At 40.2% G+C, this 17,663-nt stretch overlaps 2 protein-coding genes across 7 annotated transcripts in view; one reads left to right on the top strand and one right to left on the bottom strand.

Annotated features, from left to right (window-relative positions):
* Window positions 1-17,663, bottom strand: part of MTOR (mechanistic target of rapamycin kinase) — a 67,521-nt gene that overhangs the window by 29,083 nt on the left and 20,775 nt on the right. For all 6 annotated transcript variants that reach the window (XM_075721694.1, XM_075721695.1, XM_075721696.1 and 3 more), the window contains one exon: window positions 1,315-1,390. In XM_075721694.1, coding sequence (XP_075577809.1) covers window positions 1,315-1,390 — 76 coding nt within the window. The remainder of the gene's footprint in view (window positions 1-1,314; window positions 1,391-17,663) is intronic.
* On the top strand, window positions 10,935-15,915 carry ANGPTL7 (angiopoietin like 7). The gene is made up of 5 exons (XM_009487451.1): window positions 10,935-11,313; window positions 13,054-13,154; window positions 13,493-13,687; window positions 14,532-14,730; window positions 15,746-15,915. Exons 1-5 carry the CDS (start codon window positions 10,935-10,937, stop codon window positions 15,913-15,915), a joined length of 1,044 nt encoding a protein of 347 aa, XP_009485726.1.

Here is a 17,663-nt window from a genome sequence, read left to right as displayed (position 1 = left end):
CTAATTTTCAAGAAATAAAATGCCTTAATATTTTTTCCATACTTAACTCTGCCAGTGTTTTTCTGCTCAGTCCTTGGCAGCTCATGTCTTGACATAGGCTGCAGAATAGATTCTTTTCCCAGCCCTGTGGGCAGGGTCAGTATAAACCACACTCTGCATGCCAGGTCTTCCACTTAGGACATTTATATACCAGCCCTTTAACTTCTCAGGTCAGTCATAATATTTCAAGTAAGTTCCTGAAAGTAGAGCTCACAGCTCCTCTTAATTTCTTTTCACTGTCTACTCTGGCAAACTCTGTGTTTTGAACTACATTTACTGCTAGAACTACATTACTGCTAAAGAGTGAGGTCAGAATTAGGTAACACAGAGCCCTGCTCAATCCACCCAAGGAATCACAAGAAGCTGCAAAGATGTTCTGAAGTCTGTACTTCTCCCAGAAAGGACTTCTTTTCCAGTCTAGGTCAAAACCACACATAATCCTACACCAGAGGAATTTCACCATTTTGTGTTTATACCTGTTCCCACTTTCTAGTGGTTCCTAATGAAAGAGGCTACTCTACTGTGCTTCCAGGGCCACCTTCCTTTTCCCGACCACCCTAAGGCACTGCAAGAATTATCACTGCAAAATCATCTTTTTAAAAGAGTAGAATTGGCAGGAGAGCACAGATACTTTAGTCCCAAAAGAAAGAAAGAAAAAAAGGTAAGTTGTGCAGAAAAAGACACAGAACAAATACAGAATGGGGTTATTTTCTTTCTGTGAGCAGTCAAAATTGTAAGGGACTGGCAAATCTGCTACTCTAAATAGTATCTGTGACTTCTCTGACCGGTTCACGTGCCTCCTGGATGAGAGAGGCTAGAGGCACAATTTCCATTAAATCCTTACCTGGAAGGTGTTGATGCAGTTACTCAAAACCCCTCAAGCATTTAAAGCTTAGAACAGGAACTTACTCCTTCCTTTCCCAGCTGCTCCTAAATAAAATGACTTATTTTGTTGAGTTGGTAGTTCCCCACAACTGCATTTAGTGTCAATGATAGCTGCTAAATTCTCCTCTAAATCAGGTTCTTGCACAAGTTCTTGTGGCCTTCCCCAGCTGCCTTACCTGTATGCAGTGTTTGCTAGTATACAGCTAAGTACACAGTATACATCCCCATAGGCAGTAAGGCACCCTCAGTATGAACGAGGCAATATTATAGGTGGGGATAGAACCTCAGCATGATCAAAAAAACCACACAACCCCACACACACAAAAAAAAACCCTACAAAAACCATGAAAATATAAGATGTGAAGAAGGGAGTTATCCAGCAGGACTCACCAGCTCCCCAAAGTGCTTCATGGCATATTCCAGTACCCCAGCAGCTGCTTCTGGCTGTTGCAGTTTATTGTTAATGCTGAAAAGGTAGAAGGAGAAAGACCATTTAACACAGCTGGCAATTATTAGGGGCTGGTATGAGCTTCTGCTTGGTAATACCAAGCTCTATCATTTAGAAATGGCAATGGAACACCCTCCTTTTTCTTTAAAACTTTCAAGTGAATGATTAGACTACATAAGGCTACGTATTTGCAAAACAACAGGTGCACATATTCTCAAGACTTGTTACACAAAATGGTGATTGCATATGATTATCAATTCTAAATATTAGCCTGCATAGGGAGAAGAATATTGCCAATAGTTTGAAAGACATAATTTCTCAAACAGTTGCACTTACTAAAAGCTTTACAGCACTGATTTTTTTTCCCATTTCTCTTAAACAGACTGCCAACTCCTTTAAAATTCAGAGTAGAGGCTGTAATACTCCAGGAAACAATCTACATCATTAGAACAGTTGACAAATGTCACCAGGAACACACCTGCTGACTTCACAAAAAGCTTGCAACCCTACTTTCAAGTTTCATGTTTCATATAATGCCTCTGCACAGCTACTAACCAGTACTGGTGCTGCTCTTTTTCTGGTTTTGAAGAACATGTCAGAAACTCCTGCCATCACAGCCAGTCCTCATTCTGTACCAGTGAGGCATATTGCTTTGCAAGGGCAGCTGAATTTTGCTAAGCACAAGCAAATAGGCTACTCATGAGCCTGGGTCTCCAGTTCAGCAACGTGACATACAGCCATTCTCTTAAATCATTTCTATTTCACGTTGGTTTTCTGATGTCACTATCAGAAATTACTCTGTCTGCACATTTGTGCTTGGTGATCAGCGCTTTTGCTAAACCCCAATTTAATGAGGAAATAAACTTTTTATGTAGCTCCTGCTATTTTATAAAGCTTATTTACAAACAGTCTCTGGCTCATTGCTCTCCTCTTTCCATAGTGGCACTGGAGAACAAGAGGTGCAAGTTGTTCAAAGCAATCACAACACCTGAGCATGCTGCAACACACCCTACAGACCAATATTAATACTAGTTAACCTTTGGAATGGGAACAGCATAACCTAACAAAATGTGTCAACTGAGAGCAATGCAAGAGACTTTCAACGGTCTTTGAAGATGCTGCTGTAGATATACACAGCTTTCAGAAATGTCCCTTCTTGCCTGCTATCATCAGAATGATTGCATATTTTTCCTCCCTATGAGAGGCCTGTTGATCAGTAAGATACAAGGAAATCTATACTATTAAAGGGAGTACTCTGAACAGACAAAAAGGGAAGTTTTTCAAATGAGTTCTGGATTTCTTCTGTCTGTGGAAGTTTACTTTCCTGACAACTAAAGAACCAAGCTCCTAGACACACTCTGGGTGTCTGGGAAGGTCAGGTAAAATACTCTTCCAAATAGGACCTCAGAATGGCTTGAGCTCAAATCAGATTTAGTCAGGCTAAGAACGCACCATCATCACAGTTCAGGAAGACAGGTACCCAAAAAATGGGAAGCACTTGAAATACTTCCATGCCTTTTTTTATCAAGATAGTCAAAGAACATACTACCTCCACGCTTCCCAAGGGAAAGCTAGGCAGCAGTGCCTCATAAAAGTGATAAATGGCTGTCACATTTCATATCCCGATGATTTAAAGGGCATTAGCAGACACATCACTTCCAGCATGTCAGACAGTTAATTACTTCCAACTTATCTTTCTTGTCAACCCTTCCTGACAAAATTGGCCGTTATCTTTTATTCTTCAACAATTAGCACTGCTCTTTTGCTGATGCTCCCTGGTGCACTCAATTAGTCTTCTTTTCGTTTCATACTTTCTTGGCTGTCCAAAGTAGAATTAAATGTTTCAAAGCTGTCTATGGCGAGGTTTAAGCAAAGGGAGGGGAAAGAAGGGACAGGGAAGGAGAAAGACTTTGATTTAAAAGAATACACAGCAGTAGATATAATACTGCGTTGTCTTTATTAATAATAAATTACTCTCTTGTAACAAACGGTCTAACCCACTCAGTGAGTAAAAGTAGGTAATTTTGTGGACTAGGATGAGCCACAGGAGATGATGGGAAATGTCCTGTCAATTATTTCATGTTTTGATGTACCACATTAAAATAATGTATACACAAAATGGGGGAGAGGGGAGAGCAACATTCACTGCTTTGGCAGAAATGGACCGAAACAGAGAAGTACAACTGTCTGGAAGAGTACAAAAATCCCTCCAAAGCAAGACTCATGCATCAAAGTGGGCTTTATTAATATGGCTGAACGTTCACTGACTTATTTCTTCAGAGTAATAAAACCTTGGTAAGCACTGCATTGTTTTGCTATTCAGTTTTACAGGCTAAGGAAAACACAGTCATGTGTGGATTAAGTTCTGATCTTGTGTTTTGGAGGTTTTTTGGTTTGTTTTGAAAGACCTCAGATTTCTGCTCTTTCTCATCCGCTGGATTCAGTGTGCTTTGAGTGTTGGAAGTATATTGACAGTTCCCAAAAATCACTACTACCACAGCTGACTGGAATGTGTTTTCAACAGACCCACAACTGTCTGCATATAAATTCTCTGAGAGTGGGGCTGCAGATTGTACTTCTCTTGGAAAAGCATTTCCACATCGAGTCCTGTTAACACATTCAAAATACATGTTTAGAAATCATGGCATTCTGTGCTTCCCTACCCTTTCACCTTCCTGCCGTTAAGGCATTGCCCCTCTCCCTGCAGATCTGATGAATTCTGCACTCAGGCAGAATCTTCTTAAATTTTATAACACTCTTAAAGCACTACAGAGCTGTCTTCTACTGGAGACCGGACAGAATGAACACCACTACAGAAAAGCATCCAGGCACACAGAAGAGACCCCGACAGCTAATATTCCAGCCAGGCAGAGTTACCAGGGGGTTTTAGTCACAGCGTTGCCACTGGAAATCAGGGTAGCTTACTGGATTGGAATCAGGGGAATAGATTTCTCCTTGTATCTGGAAAAAGATAACTACAAAATCTTTCTGGATTAAAGAAGAAGATGGGAAAACATCTCTCAAGACAGAAACAATGCTGCTGGCTAACTCAGCAGACAGTAACTTATGTCTTCGTTTACTGGGTGGTGTCCTTGCAGATGTTCCGAGTTCAGGATAATATAAAGTTTTAATATTAAAGGTGAAGATCAATTGTTCGCTGATATAGTCACTGAGGGTAGAACATACTCATCTGTTCATTTTTGTTTAGAAGCTAGAAAAAAGCCACCACTACCACCTACTTTACTTGAAGGCTCAGCAGCAGGCCACAGAAGATGACTACCATATCCCCTTACTTGGAAGTTTTTAGGTATAGGTTTGGTAGCTTGTAGGTTACACATGTCATCTTTCATGAAAGGCCTAAGTATTCAGCTATGCTGCCTGGTAGGGACTGGCAGAGTCTTCCAGTATTTATGCTCAAGTAAAATATGTCAAAATTATATATTTTAAATGCTGCATGTACATACATAAAATCTTCTGAAACCTATTTCAAGACAGAGCTGTCTTCATGTTTGCAGGTAGACTATTAAAATCAGAGTCCACAGAAATAACAAGATTGCCTAAGTCATATCAACAAGATTTTAATGTAGTTTGAACTAATGCACTAATTTCACTGCTTAATAACCATCATTTGATTTCACATTTTATGCAATAAACAAAGTCATTAGAAGAAACAACAAAACAACATTAAGACCCTTATGCTTTCCTTCAAAATGAGGATTAATTAGTTGCAAAACTGATTTTCACCAATGAAGTTTTGTATGAGTTTGGCTCACCTGGACTCACTGCATAATTACATAATGCAGCACAGTAGAATTAAAATTGGTATCAACCACAATAACAAAAGCATTAATTCCTGTATTCCAAGTGCACAATCTTCAGCAGCTGTAAGGGACAGCTGGGTAAGGAAATTAGACTGACACAGAAAGCTTTATGAGAAGACAGTTAAATCCAAGATTATAGATAATTTTTTTCTCCCCTATTTATTAATCAGTATCTGTACTGTAGCCAGGATAATATCCAATCCTCCTGCCCAACCCTAACCTATTCATAGCACTTGATCATGATGAGTGGGATATTAAAATGGGACAAGCCTTCTGATGAAAAGAATTTTGTAGGGATGGAATGACATCGTAATTGGAAAAAGTGACTACCCCTGGCAAACTCTCTAACATAAAAATCTTGGACAAAAATCATAAATTTTTGAATTTTATTAGTAGTGAAAGGTTACATAAACCTACTGTTTGATTATTAAGATATCAAATAAAAGTGTAAGTCTTAGATGTGGAAAGGACTAAAATGTAGCACACTGAGCTAGAATCACAAAAAAATAACACCATTTAAGAGAAATATACTCCTATTGCTTGTATATTATAAAAGCTATTTAAACAGAAACCAGACATGAACTGGGAATGAAAAACAACTTTACTGTCCTCAGCAGGAAGAGCACTCAAATGATGGACGTTTCTCCTCCACAAACCGCAGGCATAAACGTCTATTGTTTCCTAGAAATATTCTCTTTTATACAGTCCTGGGAGCTTTCCAGTCTTCCGTTGTCTTTAAGAGTCTCTAACAATATTCTCTGTCATTCAAAATATATTAAATTTTCAAGAACTCAGAAGTAAGAGACTGGACCCTTCCCTATCTTCCCGTAAAACCAAAAAACTTTCTTTTAAACAGAGCCTTTTCAGGAGGTCCCAAGCTTAGCTGTGAAGGAACACACACATTTCCTATTGCCAGAAAGCATCTCAAAACTTGGTAGAGAAACCTTACTTTTGCAATAAAGCAGCTTGTGTGCAAAGCCTAGACAAGAAGCCAAACTTTTTTTTTTGAGTCTCCCTAAGTTTGCTTAAAAAGCTCCTGTATGTGACATATTTGACCAACCTAAGTCAAGCTTGTTTTTCCTTCTGAAGAAGTGCTGAGAGCTTGCTTCTGCTATTAGAAGTGGAAGGCACTGCTACTTTGTGGATACTTTGGGGAACAGATAATCCTCTGGCAAAAAGAATTGGCTTTGTTAGCCCAGTTTCACCAATTCTACAGTTTATTTGTGTTCAGGCATCCCGGAGCCCTTGATTCAACAAACCTCAGAGAACAACCAATTGCCCCCCAACACAACTCCAAACACCAATGCATTTCCATCATGCCACTAAAAATTATTCCCATGCTGGGAACAAATACATTTGAGAAACCAATACCAACAAAGAGCTGTTTTCAATGAACAGTTGTGATGATTGACTGCTTACAGGCTGGACTAGCAGCCCCTTCAGTTTTTCACAGTGAGGACACACCACATTGCTCACAGGCATTAAAATTGGCCAAATTCCCAATCTTGATATAAATTCTTGCAAATTAAATAAAAACATTCATGAGCATTCATGAAAGGAAAAGCAGTGAAAACCATTACAATAAAATTCTTAGCCAGCCCTGCTGCTCAGGCTGCAAAAGGTTTTCTATCACCTATTCTTTGTTAACCAGATTCAGCGAAGGCAGAGAAGAAAAAAAAATTGCCAAGGAAGATATTTACAGAAAAAGGTGAAACACAGAGCCAGAGTCTTTGTGTATTGGTTATGCAAAGAAAAGACACATTAAATAAAAAAAAAAGAAATCACAAATGACTGTAGGAAGAATCAGTGATTAGTTTCTCATCAGGCCCTCATTTGTTTCTCAACTTGTTCCACCTGTTGCTATATAACTTCAGAGATTTACAATAATTATTTGCAGTAGAAAACAATTTTGTTTGACTTTACTGGGGATTTAGTCATTACTGTAAAGCTATAGCAGAGTGAATGTTAGAACATTTATGAGCACCTCCAAAGCCAGAGGTGAACAGTCTCATGCTTCCTGGGAGGGGAAAGCACTGTTTCACAGAGCTTTGACAAAGTGTGGACTCCTGCGATCTGCCAGCAGAGAGCTGATGAGAGCCTTTGCCATCTCAGCAAGCACCAGGAATGCTAGATTCTAAGCATTTGCCAGATGCATATTAAGGGTTTTGCAATGACTGGCTACCAAATAAATAGCCACAGGGTACTGAGCTTTTCTTCTTGTCTCAGCTTCACATACACCTGCCAGAACAGCTTCCCAGAAAAGGCAGTCGTTTAAACCCACCTCTGATTTAATCTGGCCCTCCAGGGACAAGAGGTATCTGGTTCTAATGAAGCAATACTAATATACATGAATATGGTAACATCAACCAACACTATAAGCATAGGGTACATACGAACTGCAACCATGTTTAGACTCAATTCTCCCAACCCCTTCAAACCTACATTGTTAATGAAGTCAAAAAAGATTTGCCTCATGTTTTTGACTTTAGGATCTCATCTTTTTAGCTACCACGTAGCAAAATATTTCCATATACAAAACATAATGGCAGAAGACTAGGGCGATGGATTTCAGACCAAATGATACCCGGTTCATCTATCAGTACTGGAGGAAAGGAAAAAAATAGGACTAGGACCCACTCGGTAATCACGGAACTAGTTTCTCCCTAGCTATGCCCAAAACTATGCCTCTTTCCAAAACAGAACAGGATCCTGAATTCAAGTTGCGAGTACACCAGTGCATAAGAGTGGAACAGTTTCCTACAGACTGTCAACTTCTGCAGCTCATCTACTCTGGCAATGACTAGCATCAGTAGCTATTATTGTCTAAGTGACTACACTCAGCTCTCCATGCAACAGGGAAAGACTCATCTTTCACATACTCACACAGAAGTCAAATTTCATTAAGGCTAAGGTCTCTGCCAAGTCTCTCTTAATGCTTCCTCAAAAGTAATGACAGATGGGAAGAGTTGTGTTCTTTTCCCTTCCTGCATAATATGTCTGTTGTCACCCCCTTACACAGAACAAAATGAGAGAACAAAGAAGTTTTATTTCTGTTTTAAAACAGGTAAATCAAAGTACACAAAAGAAAGATGGCTTGCATCAGGATACACAAATCAGAGGCTGAACCCAAAATAAAACCCTGGCTGTCTCATTTCCAATTAAATACTCCAGTTTACAGAGGGGATTGGGAGGCCTTTCTGCACTGTTGCATAACATCTGCGTGCAACAGAGAGTTTGGCTGAATCCTGGATCCTTCCAAAATTTGTATCAAGAGGGAATGCATGGATCTGCAAGTGGCTCCCCTCTTCCACATCTGCCCCTCATGATGTGAGTGTGTGTGAAATTCAGACTGTACAAGACAGACAGAAGAGTCATGGTGAGTGAGAGCAGCAGCAGAATGGACCGAAGTCCTACGTAGTGGGGTGTTAGCAGGGTGGCTTTTTGGGGCAGAGAAGCCAGTCTGGCCTGTCCTAGTCTTCGTTCCAACTTTGACAAAAACACATTTCTCATCACAGGAAGCCTGAGAAGAATTTGCCCCTGGGAATGACAGAAGCTCCAGCTGGAAGAGGGCTCAGACAGGATTAGAAGCAGAACAAAAAGGTCAGACTTTCATCTGTGTGCAGTGGCACTTTCTCGTCTGAGGTATAAAAAGAAGTTTTGCTATGGAAGGTTTCTGGAATGACCATGACAAAAATGTGACTGAAGGCCACAGTCTGCTGTGGAGGTACCCTCTGTAGTTTAATCAAATTGTACTTCCCTGGCAATATCTCAGGTCACCAATACCACACAGTAGCCTCACCAGCTGATACTACAGACTACAGTGGTTTTTGCCTGAAGTACAGCACACAAGCAGTCACCCACAACAAAACTCAAGACACTCACGCTGCCTGTTTGGAGATGTCTAATTCTGACTGCCTCTGAAAGATCCCCTCTTCCTTCTCTAAGAAAATTCAGGTTTATAAAACATCTGTATTCATATTCTACCTCTTCAGTACTTTGATGCTTTCATCTTCCTAAATCCTTGCACCCTATGGGGTATTTCATTACTGTTCTGCAGAAAAACTATTAGCCAGCTGTGGTGCAAATCAGAGGCAGAAACAAAGCATCTAGCAACAAGCGTAAGAAAGCTGAGAAAGAGAAACTGCACCAACAAGGAGCTGTGCTTCCTATTTCTCTAAAAGCGCGTGTCAGATCGGCAAGCCTTTTGTAATCAAGCAGAAATCCTGCAGCCACTTTGGATCAGCAAAAGAAGTCTCGATGGGATAGCATGTCTCAGTTAGGTTTGTCCTCATTTTCTTTGTTAAAGGAGCAAGATTAGCTTTCTTTTGCTTTCTTGGACACCAAGAAGCTTCAACGGTGTTTACCCCAGGAGCAGATACATAAGCCATTTACTCCTTCATTTACATCTTATCTCTGCCAGTTATTACAATCAGAAACTTCGCAGGAAGATGCAACAACCCACATGTTGGGCAATTACAGAGCAGCTGGCCTGTGGAGAAACAACTTATCTGTAAGGATCTAGAACAAAAGTTGCAGAGGCCTATTTGCAAAAGGCTGCACCATTGCTGAAACGGTTCTACTTTGGAATCAAACAGCTGTAATCAAGTTTCAAACTGTTAAAGGATATAAGAGAGGAGACTGGAAGGCACTATCTCATCCAGCTGATACTTGACCTGTACTCTGAATGTCTGAAGATTTAAGATTTACTCTTAAACCTACACTTTATGTAACCGTAGACATTTTAATTACCCATAGATTTTCCTCTCTTAAAATCCTGTTAATAAACTGGCCTCCATAATACTGGAGTTAGCCGATCGCATTGCCTGTAAAAAAAAAACCCATCTCTTGTCAATTTTAAATAGACTGTCTTTCAGCATTACTTAATGTCCTTTCACTTGTCCACTATGAGTAGACAGAGGCATGGGTTTTGACTTACATATTTTGCAGACTTCTCTCCATTCCACCCTCAGATATCCCATCTCTAAAAAGAACAGCACTGAATTCTACCAAACAAATAGTGCAGAGACACCAGAGCTCGGAGAGAGGAGGATTAGATGCTGAACTGATGAATTTGCTAAAATATTATCTAAATTAAGAAATACTGCAAGCATAGAATTACCCCCTACAACTTCTGCGGAATATATTAGTAGGACTTGTTGCAGCTAGGGCTGGCTACCTGCTAGGGAGTTACCTTCCTTGAACTTTTATAAACTCATCCTGTTTGGGCAGCCTTTTCACATTCTGGACCTCTAATGCTCTTATGTTTTTGAAGTGCCAGAACTAGTCACCAAGAGGGCTAGAATCCAATAGGCAATAATTGCTGGAAGCTCTCCTCATTTCCTAGCCCTCTCCCACACCCCTTCACGACAGAACTGAGTGAAGTCTCTCCTGCTCTCCCCAACCTTTCTTGGCTGAAACCTGTTCCAGTTTCACCCTGTAAACACCTGATATGAACAGATGAATGGGAGGGGCCAGAAGCTCTTCATAGCTTCAGGGGGGTGGAGGTAAACAGAAAAATAGTATATAAGATGCTTTGAGACAGACTTCCAAAGTGCATAGACTCTGACAGGAGGGGTCTGAAAAAAAAGCTACTTCTTCAGGCTCCACCTTCAGAGACTCACTTCATTGGAAGAAAGCTAGGTACCAGTCTGCTGTAGCACTTGCAGAAAGTTTCATACCTACCCCAGCTGCATTCAGACTACCCGCAGTCAGCTGGAAGTTTTCTGTTGCTGTAAGCAAAAATGCCAGCAAGATCCACTACTCAGCTGGCATGGCTCTGCATTGTCACTGTCTCTGTGGCATTCTATCCAGCACTGCTGCAGAAGCCTCCTAAAAGGAGAACTATCAATGGGAACGCACAGTCCAAGATGACAGGCTGCTGCGATGAGATTAAGGAGCTCAAGTTGCAAGTAGCCAACCTGAGCAGAATGCTGCAGGAGCTGAGCAAGAAGCAGGAGGGCGACTGGGTGAACATGGTCATGCAGGTGATGGAGCTGGAAGGGAGCACCAAGCAGATGGAGTCCCGTCTCATTGATGCTGAGAGCAAATACTCCGAAATGAACAACCAGATAGATATCATGCAACTCCAGGCAGCTCAGACGGTCACACAAACTTCAGCTGGTAAGATGGGAGTTGCCAAGCTCCCAGATACACCTCTTAATGCACAAAATGAACTAATGACTAGTTCTTAATGCTAGCATGTCCCACTAATGTGGTTAGCAAGTATGCATACTGAATACTTCTGCTTAAAGTACTTCTGTAGGCAGGCGATCCTGAGAAAACTAGTTTGAATTTATCTGTCCGAAGTCCAAAGATCCATCTGTATTTTAATATCTGTATATCTGTTATCAGAGTGGAGAAACTGAACAGGTACTGTATTAGTACAGTGAGGAACTCAGCCTAATAGTTCATTTTCTGAGCACTACAGTACCAATCCAAAAAGAAAGGGAGCTGGCTTCATCAGGGAATGTCTCTGCCAGAGGTATCCTCTGAGTTCACAGTGCTGACAGGGGACTAGAAGTTGGTAAAAGAATTAGAAATGCTCTCCAAGGATTACTGGAGATTTGCAGTTGTATCTCTATGACTATCTCTGAACCAGAGTAAAGGAGTGATCCGTTATTTGAATGATAATTCTCAAAAATTCAAGGCTGTAGGTAATGCAGGATACAAACTGTGATATAAGCCTAGCCAGAACACAGTTAAATTGTTCAAAATTCTCTCTTCCCTGAGGGAAAATTTCACTGCACACAGTGATTGCACAGGCCTGTACTAAACGTGGAATGCAGGTGCATTTTGTTGGTCAGCTACCAGTAAGGGCACTTGTAGAAGAAAGTGTCATTTTTGCTGACTTTTCTCTTAACATAAAATTCACTGCATCAAGCTTAAAACTTCCTTAAAAGGAGACTGCTTTTGTCTGGGATGACTGGGTTTGCCAAAAGGCTTTCTTTGGATTTTTTTTTTTTTTTTACATGTAAAGGAAAACTTCTGAATCTATTTACTAAATTCTTCTTACAAAAAGTTCCACTTGGCTAGTTTTGACACACCACTGTTTACAGTAGGTCTTAAACAAAGATTTTACCATAACAAATATCTTTGGAGCTGTAGTAAAGGTTTGGAAAAAACAGAACACCACACAGAAGAAACTGGCCCGGAAGGTATTTAAAACAGACACGTCTCACCTCACCAGGTACGAGACATTTAGTCTGTACTAAATTGAAAACTGTCAGAATGGATAAAGCCTTGCTTCAGCTAGTTTATCTTCCTCAGAAGAACAGCTGTGCATTTTACCATCTTCAAGTCAGCTCCTGCACAGGGAGGAAAGGAGGCTTGCAGAGACTGACAGATTGACTGCAGCTAAAAGCCACCACCTCTGTCACAGGCTCTAGTGCAATATGCCTCATCCGCAAACTTAGCTAACCTGCTCAAGCACACAATCAAAACAGGCATCTGGCAGCAGGCCTAGCCATTCTATTTGATAACCCTTTATTATTTGGGAGGGGGACAGCAAATACATACTTTTTTACCTTCCAGCACAGACACACACAGTAGCAATGTGAAGAGAAAGCACAGGTGTCTCTTTGCATAGCAGAGGTTAAAAAAAAGAAAAACACAAAAAACCAACAAACCCCCAAAAAACCACACACCAACAAAAAAACCCCAAACCATCAAAGTCCCAGTGCTACAACCTCTTTCCAGTGCATGCATTGATCAAAACTAAATTACTTCAGGAAAGCATTAGACTTGTGGGAAGTCGTCTTCACTTAGTTACTCCTTGTATTACAAACTAAGCTTTACAGAAACCACACTTACAGGGGAGTTCTTGCTGTTCAGATTCTTACTTTCTGGTTCTGATTCAAGTAGATGCTGTCTATGACTGCTCATCACTTTACCAGAGGAACTACCGAATCTCTGGTGTTTACAAGCTACCTCCTGATGAATTTTTGGGGAGTCCAGACCTGGAGGTAAGGATGTCAAGTACACAATCTATATTACATGTCTTTTCAAATATAATCAAGAAATACTTATCTACCACAGAGATGAAAAGAGCACATTCTGAATTATGATACCCTGCACTTTGAATCACCATCTTTACGTAGGCAAACTTCAAGGAAAGAAAGGGTGTACATTTAAGAGGGAAAACAGAAAAAGGTTTCATTTAATAAATTTTTTACATGACTTTTAAACAAAATAGGAATTTCTTCAAGTTGTGTAATGTGGAACAATATCTTGTCTTGTGTTAAGAGAATTGAACCTTCCTAAGTCTACTGACAACTAAACAGTGCCTTTTTTCCTGTTCTAGGTGTTCTGTGACATGGAGACAGATGGAGGTGGCTGGACTATCATCCAAAGACGTAAAGTTGGTTTGACATCTTTCAATAGGGACTGGAAACAATACAAGGAAGGATTTGGCAATATTCGGGGAGATTTTTGGCTGGGAAATGAAAATATCTACCGACTTTCAAGACGCCCCACTGTTCTGCGAGTGGAGTTGGAGGTAACAAGCTCTTAATTGCAGCAGCAAAAGGCTTTTTGTACAAAGTGACTCTCTAGTAGCAGATACCATCTCCTATATCTATAGGTGGTCCAAAGAATTTGCATGCTTTAATTACAGGAGGAGGTAGGATAGACCTAGTGATACATTCAAGGACAAAACAGAATTATGTTCTCCATGGTGCAAAGTCAGTAGGACAACCTTCTGTCTGCATACAGATTGTGTCTTAGGGAACATGCGGGGCTCTAGAGAATCCTGTGGAACCCACTGCAGACAGAGGTCAAACTGCTGACCACCTCAGATTTAAAGATTCACAAGAGATGTCCCATAAAGTTTTAAAGACTCTGAGTCTCCTCCTTTCGCAGCGCTTCCTTCCAGCCTGTGTACAAGAGTTTGCATTGTACTACTGCAAAACAGTTCCTACAGTCTACTAAAGGCTTGGGTTTGATAGACGAGTTAACAGCTAGTACAACAGCTTTGAGGGATGGGATATGTATAATGGAAAAAGTGAGCTGGAAGGCTTTATATCTAAAAGTCACTCTTTCAGAGAGGAAAAAAAAATTACTCGAGACAGCATGCTTTGAGACAAGGATGTCTTGCACCAGGTTTCCATACATATTGTTTAATGCCATTGCAGATAAAACTTGGAAACACGATGCTTTGTTCTGGTAAGTTTTTTTGCCTTAACAGATAAGTTTCTGCAGTCTGAGACAGAAAAAAACTAAACTTGAGAAAAATCTAGGACTGAGAAAAGATATGCAACATGCACTGTATATAGCCACAGATGGTGGAGTCTTTTCATAACTATTCTAACAGGACCTATTTCTTCTTCACTGTTCTGTGGCAGGACTGGGAAGGCAACATACGCTATGCGCAATATAAGCAATTCACCCTGAGCAACGAAATAAATAGCTATCGTCTTTTTGTGGGGAACTACACTGGCAACACAGGGCGTGATTCCCTAAGGTACCACAACAACACAGCCTTCAGCACAAAGGACAAGGACAATGACAAGTGCGTGGATGACTGTGCCCAGTTCCGTAAAGGTAAAACCCAGATAAATGCCTTCCTGTCCTGAGAGAGCTGCCTGGGTAATTTGTAGAGAGCCCAAGGCTCCCTCTTTCCAAGTAACTAGTAAGTAGCATCTGGATGTCAAATCAAGGGAGAGGTGACCAATTCTGGAATACGCCCTTACTGGTTATATGGGAAATCTGGCAATTAAAGCCAATTTACACAGAGCCAGACTGTATGTTATAGACATCAGTACTCTTCAAAGGGTTTAGTGTGTGCTCTCACCTACACATACTGTTATTCAGCCCATTATGTGTATCTGCCAGACCATCTCAGATGTTGATGCAATTCAAGTGATGCAGGAAGTTATTCCTGTATATCTCTAAGGTTTTTATTTTTTCTTAAATTTTTATGAGGTTTCAAGTACTAGTATTAGGGACTGGTAATTATTCTCCTATATTATCCTACACGCACCTCAAGGTTCAAGCTGAATTCTAATCTTTATTCCTACTCTATTAAGAGCCTCTAATGAGGTTGCTCTCTTCATCCAATTTATTATCTTTATATGAGATGTGTCACAAAGATAATTGTCTTCACTGCGTCTTGCCCTTTATTTTTAATTTCCCTATTGTGCCCCCACATGACATGCAAGTAAAATTGTTGATATTAGTCTCAATAAAATAGTGCAGCTTACTTGCAGAGTCCAGAAACCTTTCAAACGCCTTCAGATGCCCAAGCTAAGAACCCAGATTCGTTTCCTATGCTAACTCAGAGTCAGACAGAAACATGTCAAGGAAATATTCTAAGAGGAATGAGCAACTAAATGAAAAGCTACCGGGCTAATTAGACTATGTAACTGTAAAGCCTTTATGTATTTAGTATCTATGTAAAGTTTTGAATTTATCTCCAATCCCAGCTATTAAGGCCATAGGCTCCAGGGATTAAATTACACATGCTGGTCACTCTCCTCAGGAAAGAGCAATAATTCTTATTATTAATACAAAACATACCTGTTTTAAGTAAATGGAATCTATTAATTTTTCTGAAAAGGTGGATATTGGTACAACTGCTGCACAGATTCCAATCTGAATGGGATTTACTACCGCAAAGGAGAACACACCAAGAACATGGACGGCATCACCTGGTACGGCTGGCACGGATCAACCTATTCATTGAAGAGAGTTGAGATGAAGATCCGGCCAGAGGATTTCAAACCGTAGAAGGAACCAATATTTGATTGTACAGCTACATGATGCCACTGCACAGAAGGTGGGCGACGGACAGTTCAAAATCAGCCAAATAATTGTTCATTTCATCTAATATGTGCAACACTTACATACTGGCTACGTACACACAAAAACACTAAGGCACACTAACCACCAGCCACGCCGCTAGCATTACCAGGGCTCAAACTTATTTTTCCTCTTAATGCTCTTTCCAAAGGGAAAAATACTATGTTAGAGTAGGTTAGGAGAGAATGCACTTACAGCACCTTCAGAAAACCTACTGGTGTGTTCTCACTAGCATCGTGACTAGTGGGTTGCCTTAGTATTAACCAGCCAGGCAGGGACTGAAAAAAGAAAGCCTCCTTGTTGCCTTTCCTTCAGCATCTAGAGTAAGCTTTGCTGAGTAACTCCTTCCAAGAGGGACTCGAATCACAAAAATGACATACCTGTTTCAAGCCAGAGGAATCAATCAGAAGTGTCCCTGATGCACCTTTATTTAGCGTATAGTAAGTGGCTTATATTCCCACAGAGGAAAAAACAAACCTCAAAAATTTTGGATTAATTAGTATTGTCCAGGTTCTCTCCTGAAGTTTTACTGCCATCTCCTGCTGCTGCCTCAAGTAAGTCCCCACAGAGGGCTGCACCCAGCAGACAGTAACCCCGGAAGAAGGATTTGTCCCATATGCTCTGCGATGTTTATTCCTATCCAAAGATCACCTAAAAGTTGATAAACTAGAAAGCAACTTTCTGGGCTGCCACCAAATTGTGTTCAAGTTAGAACATAAGTGTGCTATATATTAGTAAGACTAAGAGAGAACAGCAGGTTGTCAAAAAAAAATCCAGACCCAACCAAACAACTCCACTCCAACACTTAAAACCACTGTATCCATGAGCAAAACACTAGTACACACCGAAGAATCCATAAGTGCCAAAAGTTATTCCAATGTAAGGGAATGTTTGCTAGCATACCACACTGAAGAATATTAAAATCTGTTCTGAAAACTACCCCAATTACAAGTTACCTGGAGATGTTATGTCAAAAATCAGTATGTTTCCCCCTTACATAACACAGTGTTAAAAATAACAGTTAAAAAAGAAAGAGACGCCTCCTGTAGCCATACTGTTTGAATATGTCAGAAAAGATCGTTATAGTTAATGTATCTATTTTTATTCACCTTAAAGAGAGTTCGAATCTAATTTAAATTGTTCAGGCTTGTGTGAAATTGAAGGCAAAGGTGTCTCGGGAATTACCTTACATACATTTGACTATTCATACTGTAAATTTCAACTGTGTGGAACTATAGTTGGAACTATTTTAACTGTGGTCTATCAAATGGACTTTTAAACATTTCTAAACTTTTTCATGTCTAATAAATTGTCTTTCATTTTTAATCCTGCTTTACTTCAAGTCTTTGCTCCTTAACTTGCTTTTTGATAGACAAAGAAACAGCTGCACAAGTGATTGAGGCCAGGAAAGGGAATATACTGAATTCTGTATTTTCCTCAGAAAAACAAGAAAGGGCAAAGGATGAAAGGAAAAAAAAGAGGGGAAAAAAACCAGGAAAGCACAATTCCAAGGAAGTATGTGGGCTGAAAAATTCACCACATACAAGGCTAAGTTTTTGCTCAACCAAAATCAATTTGTCCATCTCAAATGGCAGAGTTAACATTTCTGTGATATGAATCTGAGATTCACATTTTAAAACGTGTAGTTTAGTACCAAATCCTGTGCTGGTATTTCA

Source organism: Pelecanus crispus, chromosome 15 (assembly GCF_030463565.1).
Source record: "Pelecanus crispus isolate bPelCri1 chromosome 15, bPelCri1.pri, whole genome shotgun sequence".
In the NCBI taxonomy this organism is placed as follows: Eukaryota; Metazoa; Chordata; class Aves; order Pelecaniformes; family Pelecanidae; genus Pelecanus; species Pelecanus crispus.
This window is presented reverse-complemented; position numbering and strand designations above follow the sequence as displayed.

Bases quoted from the DNA above. Each gene is read 5' to 3' on its own strand.
- ANGPTL7 (XM_009487451.1), top strand. From the start codon at position 10,935: ATGCCAGCAAGATCCACTACTCAGCTGGCATGGCTCTGCATTGTCACT. The intron at 13,688-14,531 runs GTAACAAGCTCT...GTTCTGTGGCAG, and splicing joins TTCTGCGAGTGGAGTTGGAG to GACTGGGAAGGCAACATACG. The intron at 14,731-15,745 runs GTAAAACCCAGA...TTTTCTGAAAAG, and splicing joins CTGTGCCCAGTTCCGTAAAG to GTGGATATTGGTACAACTGC.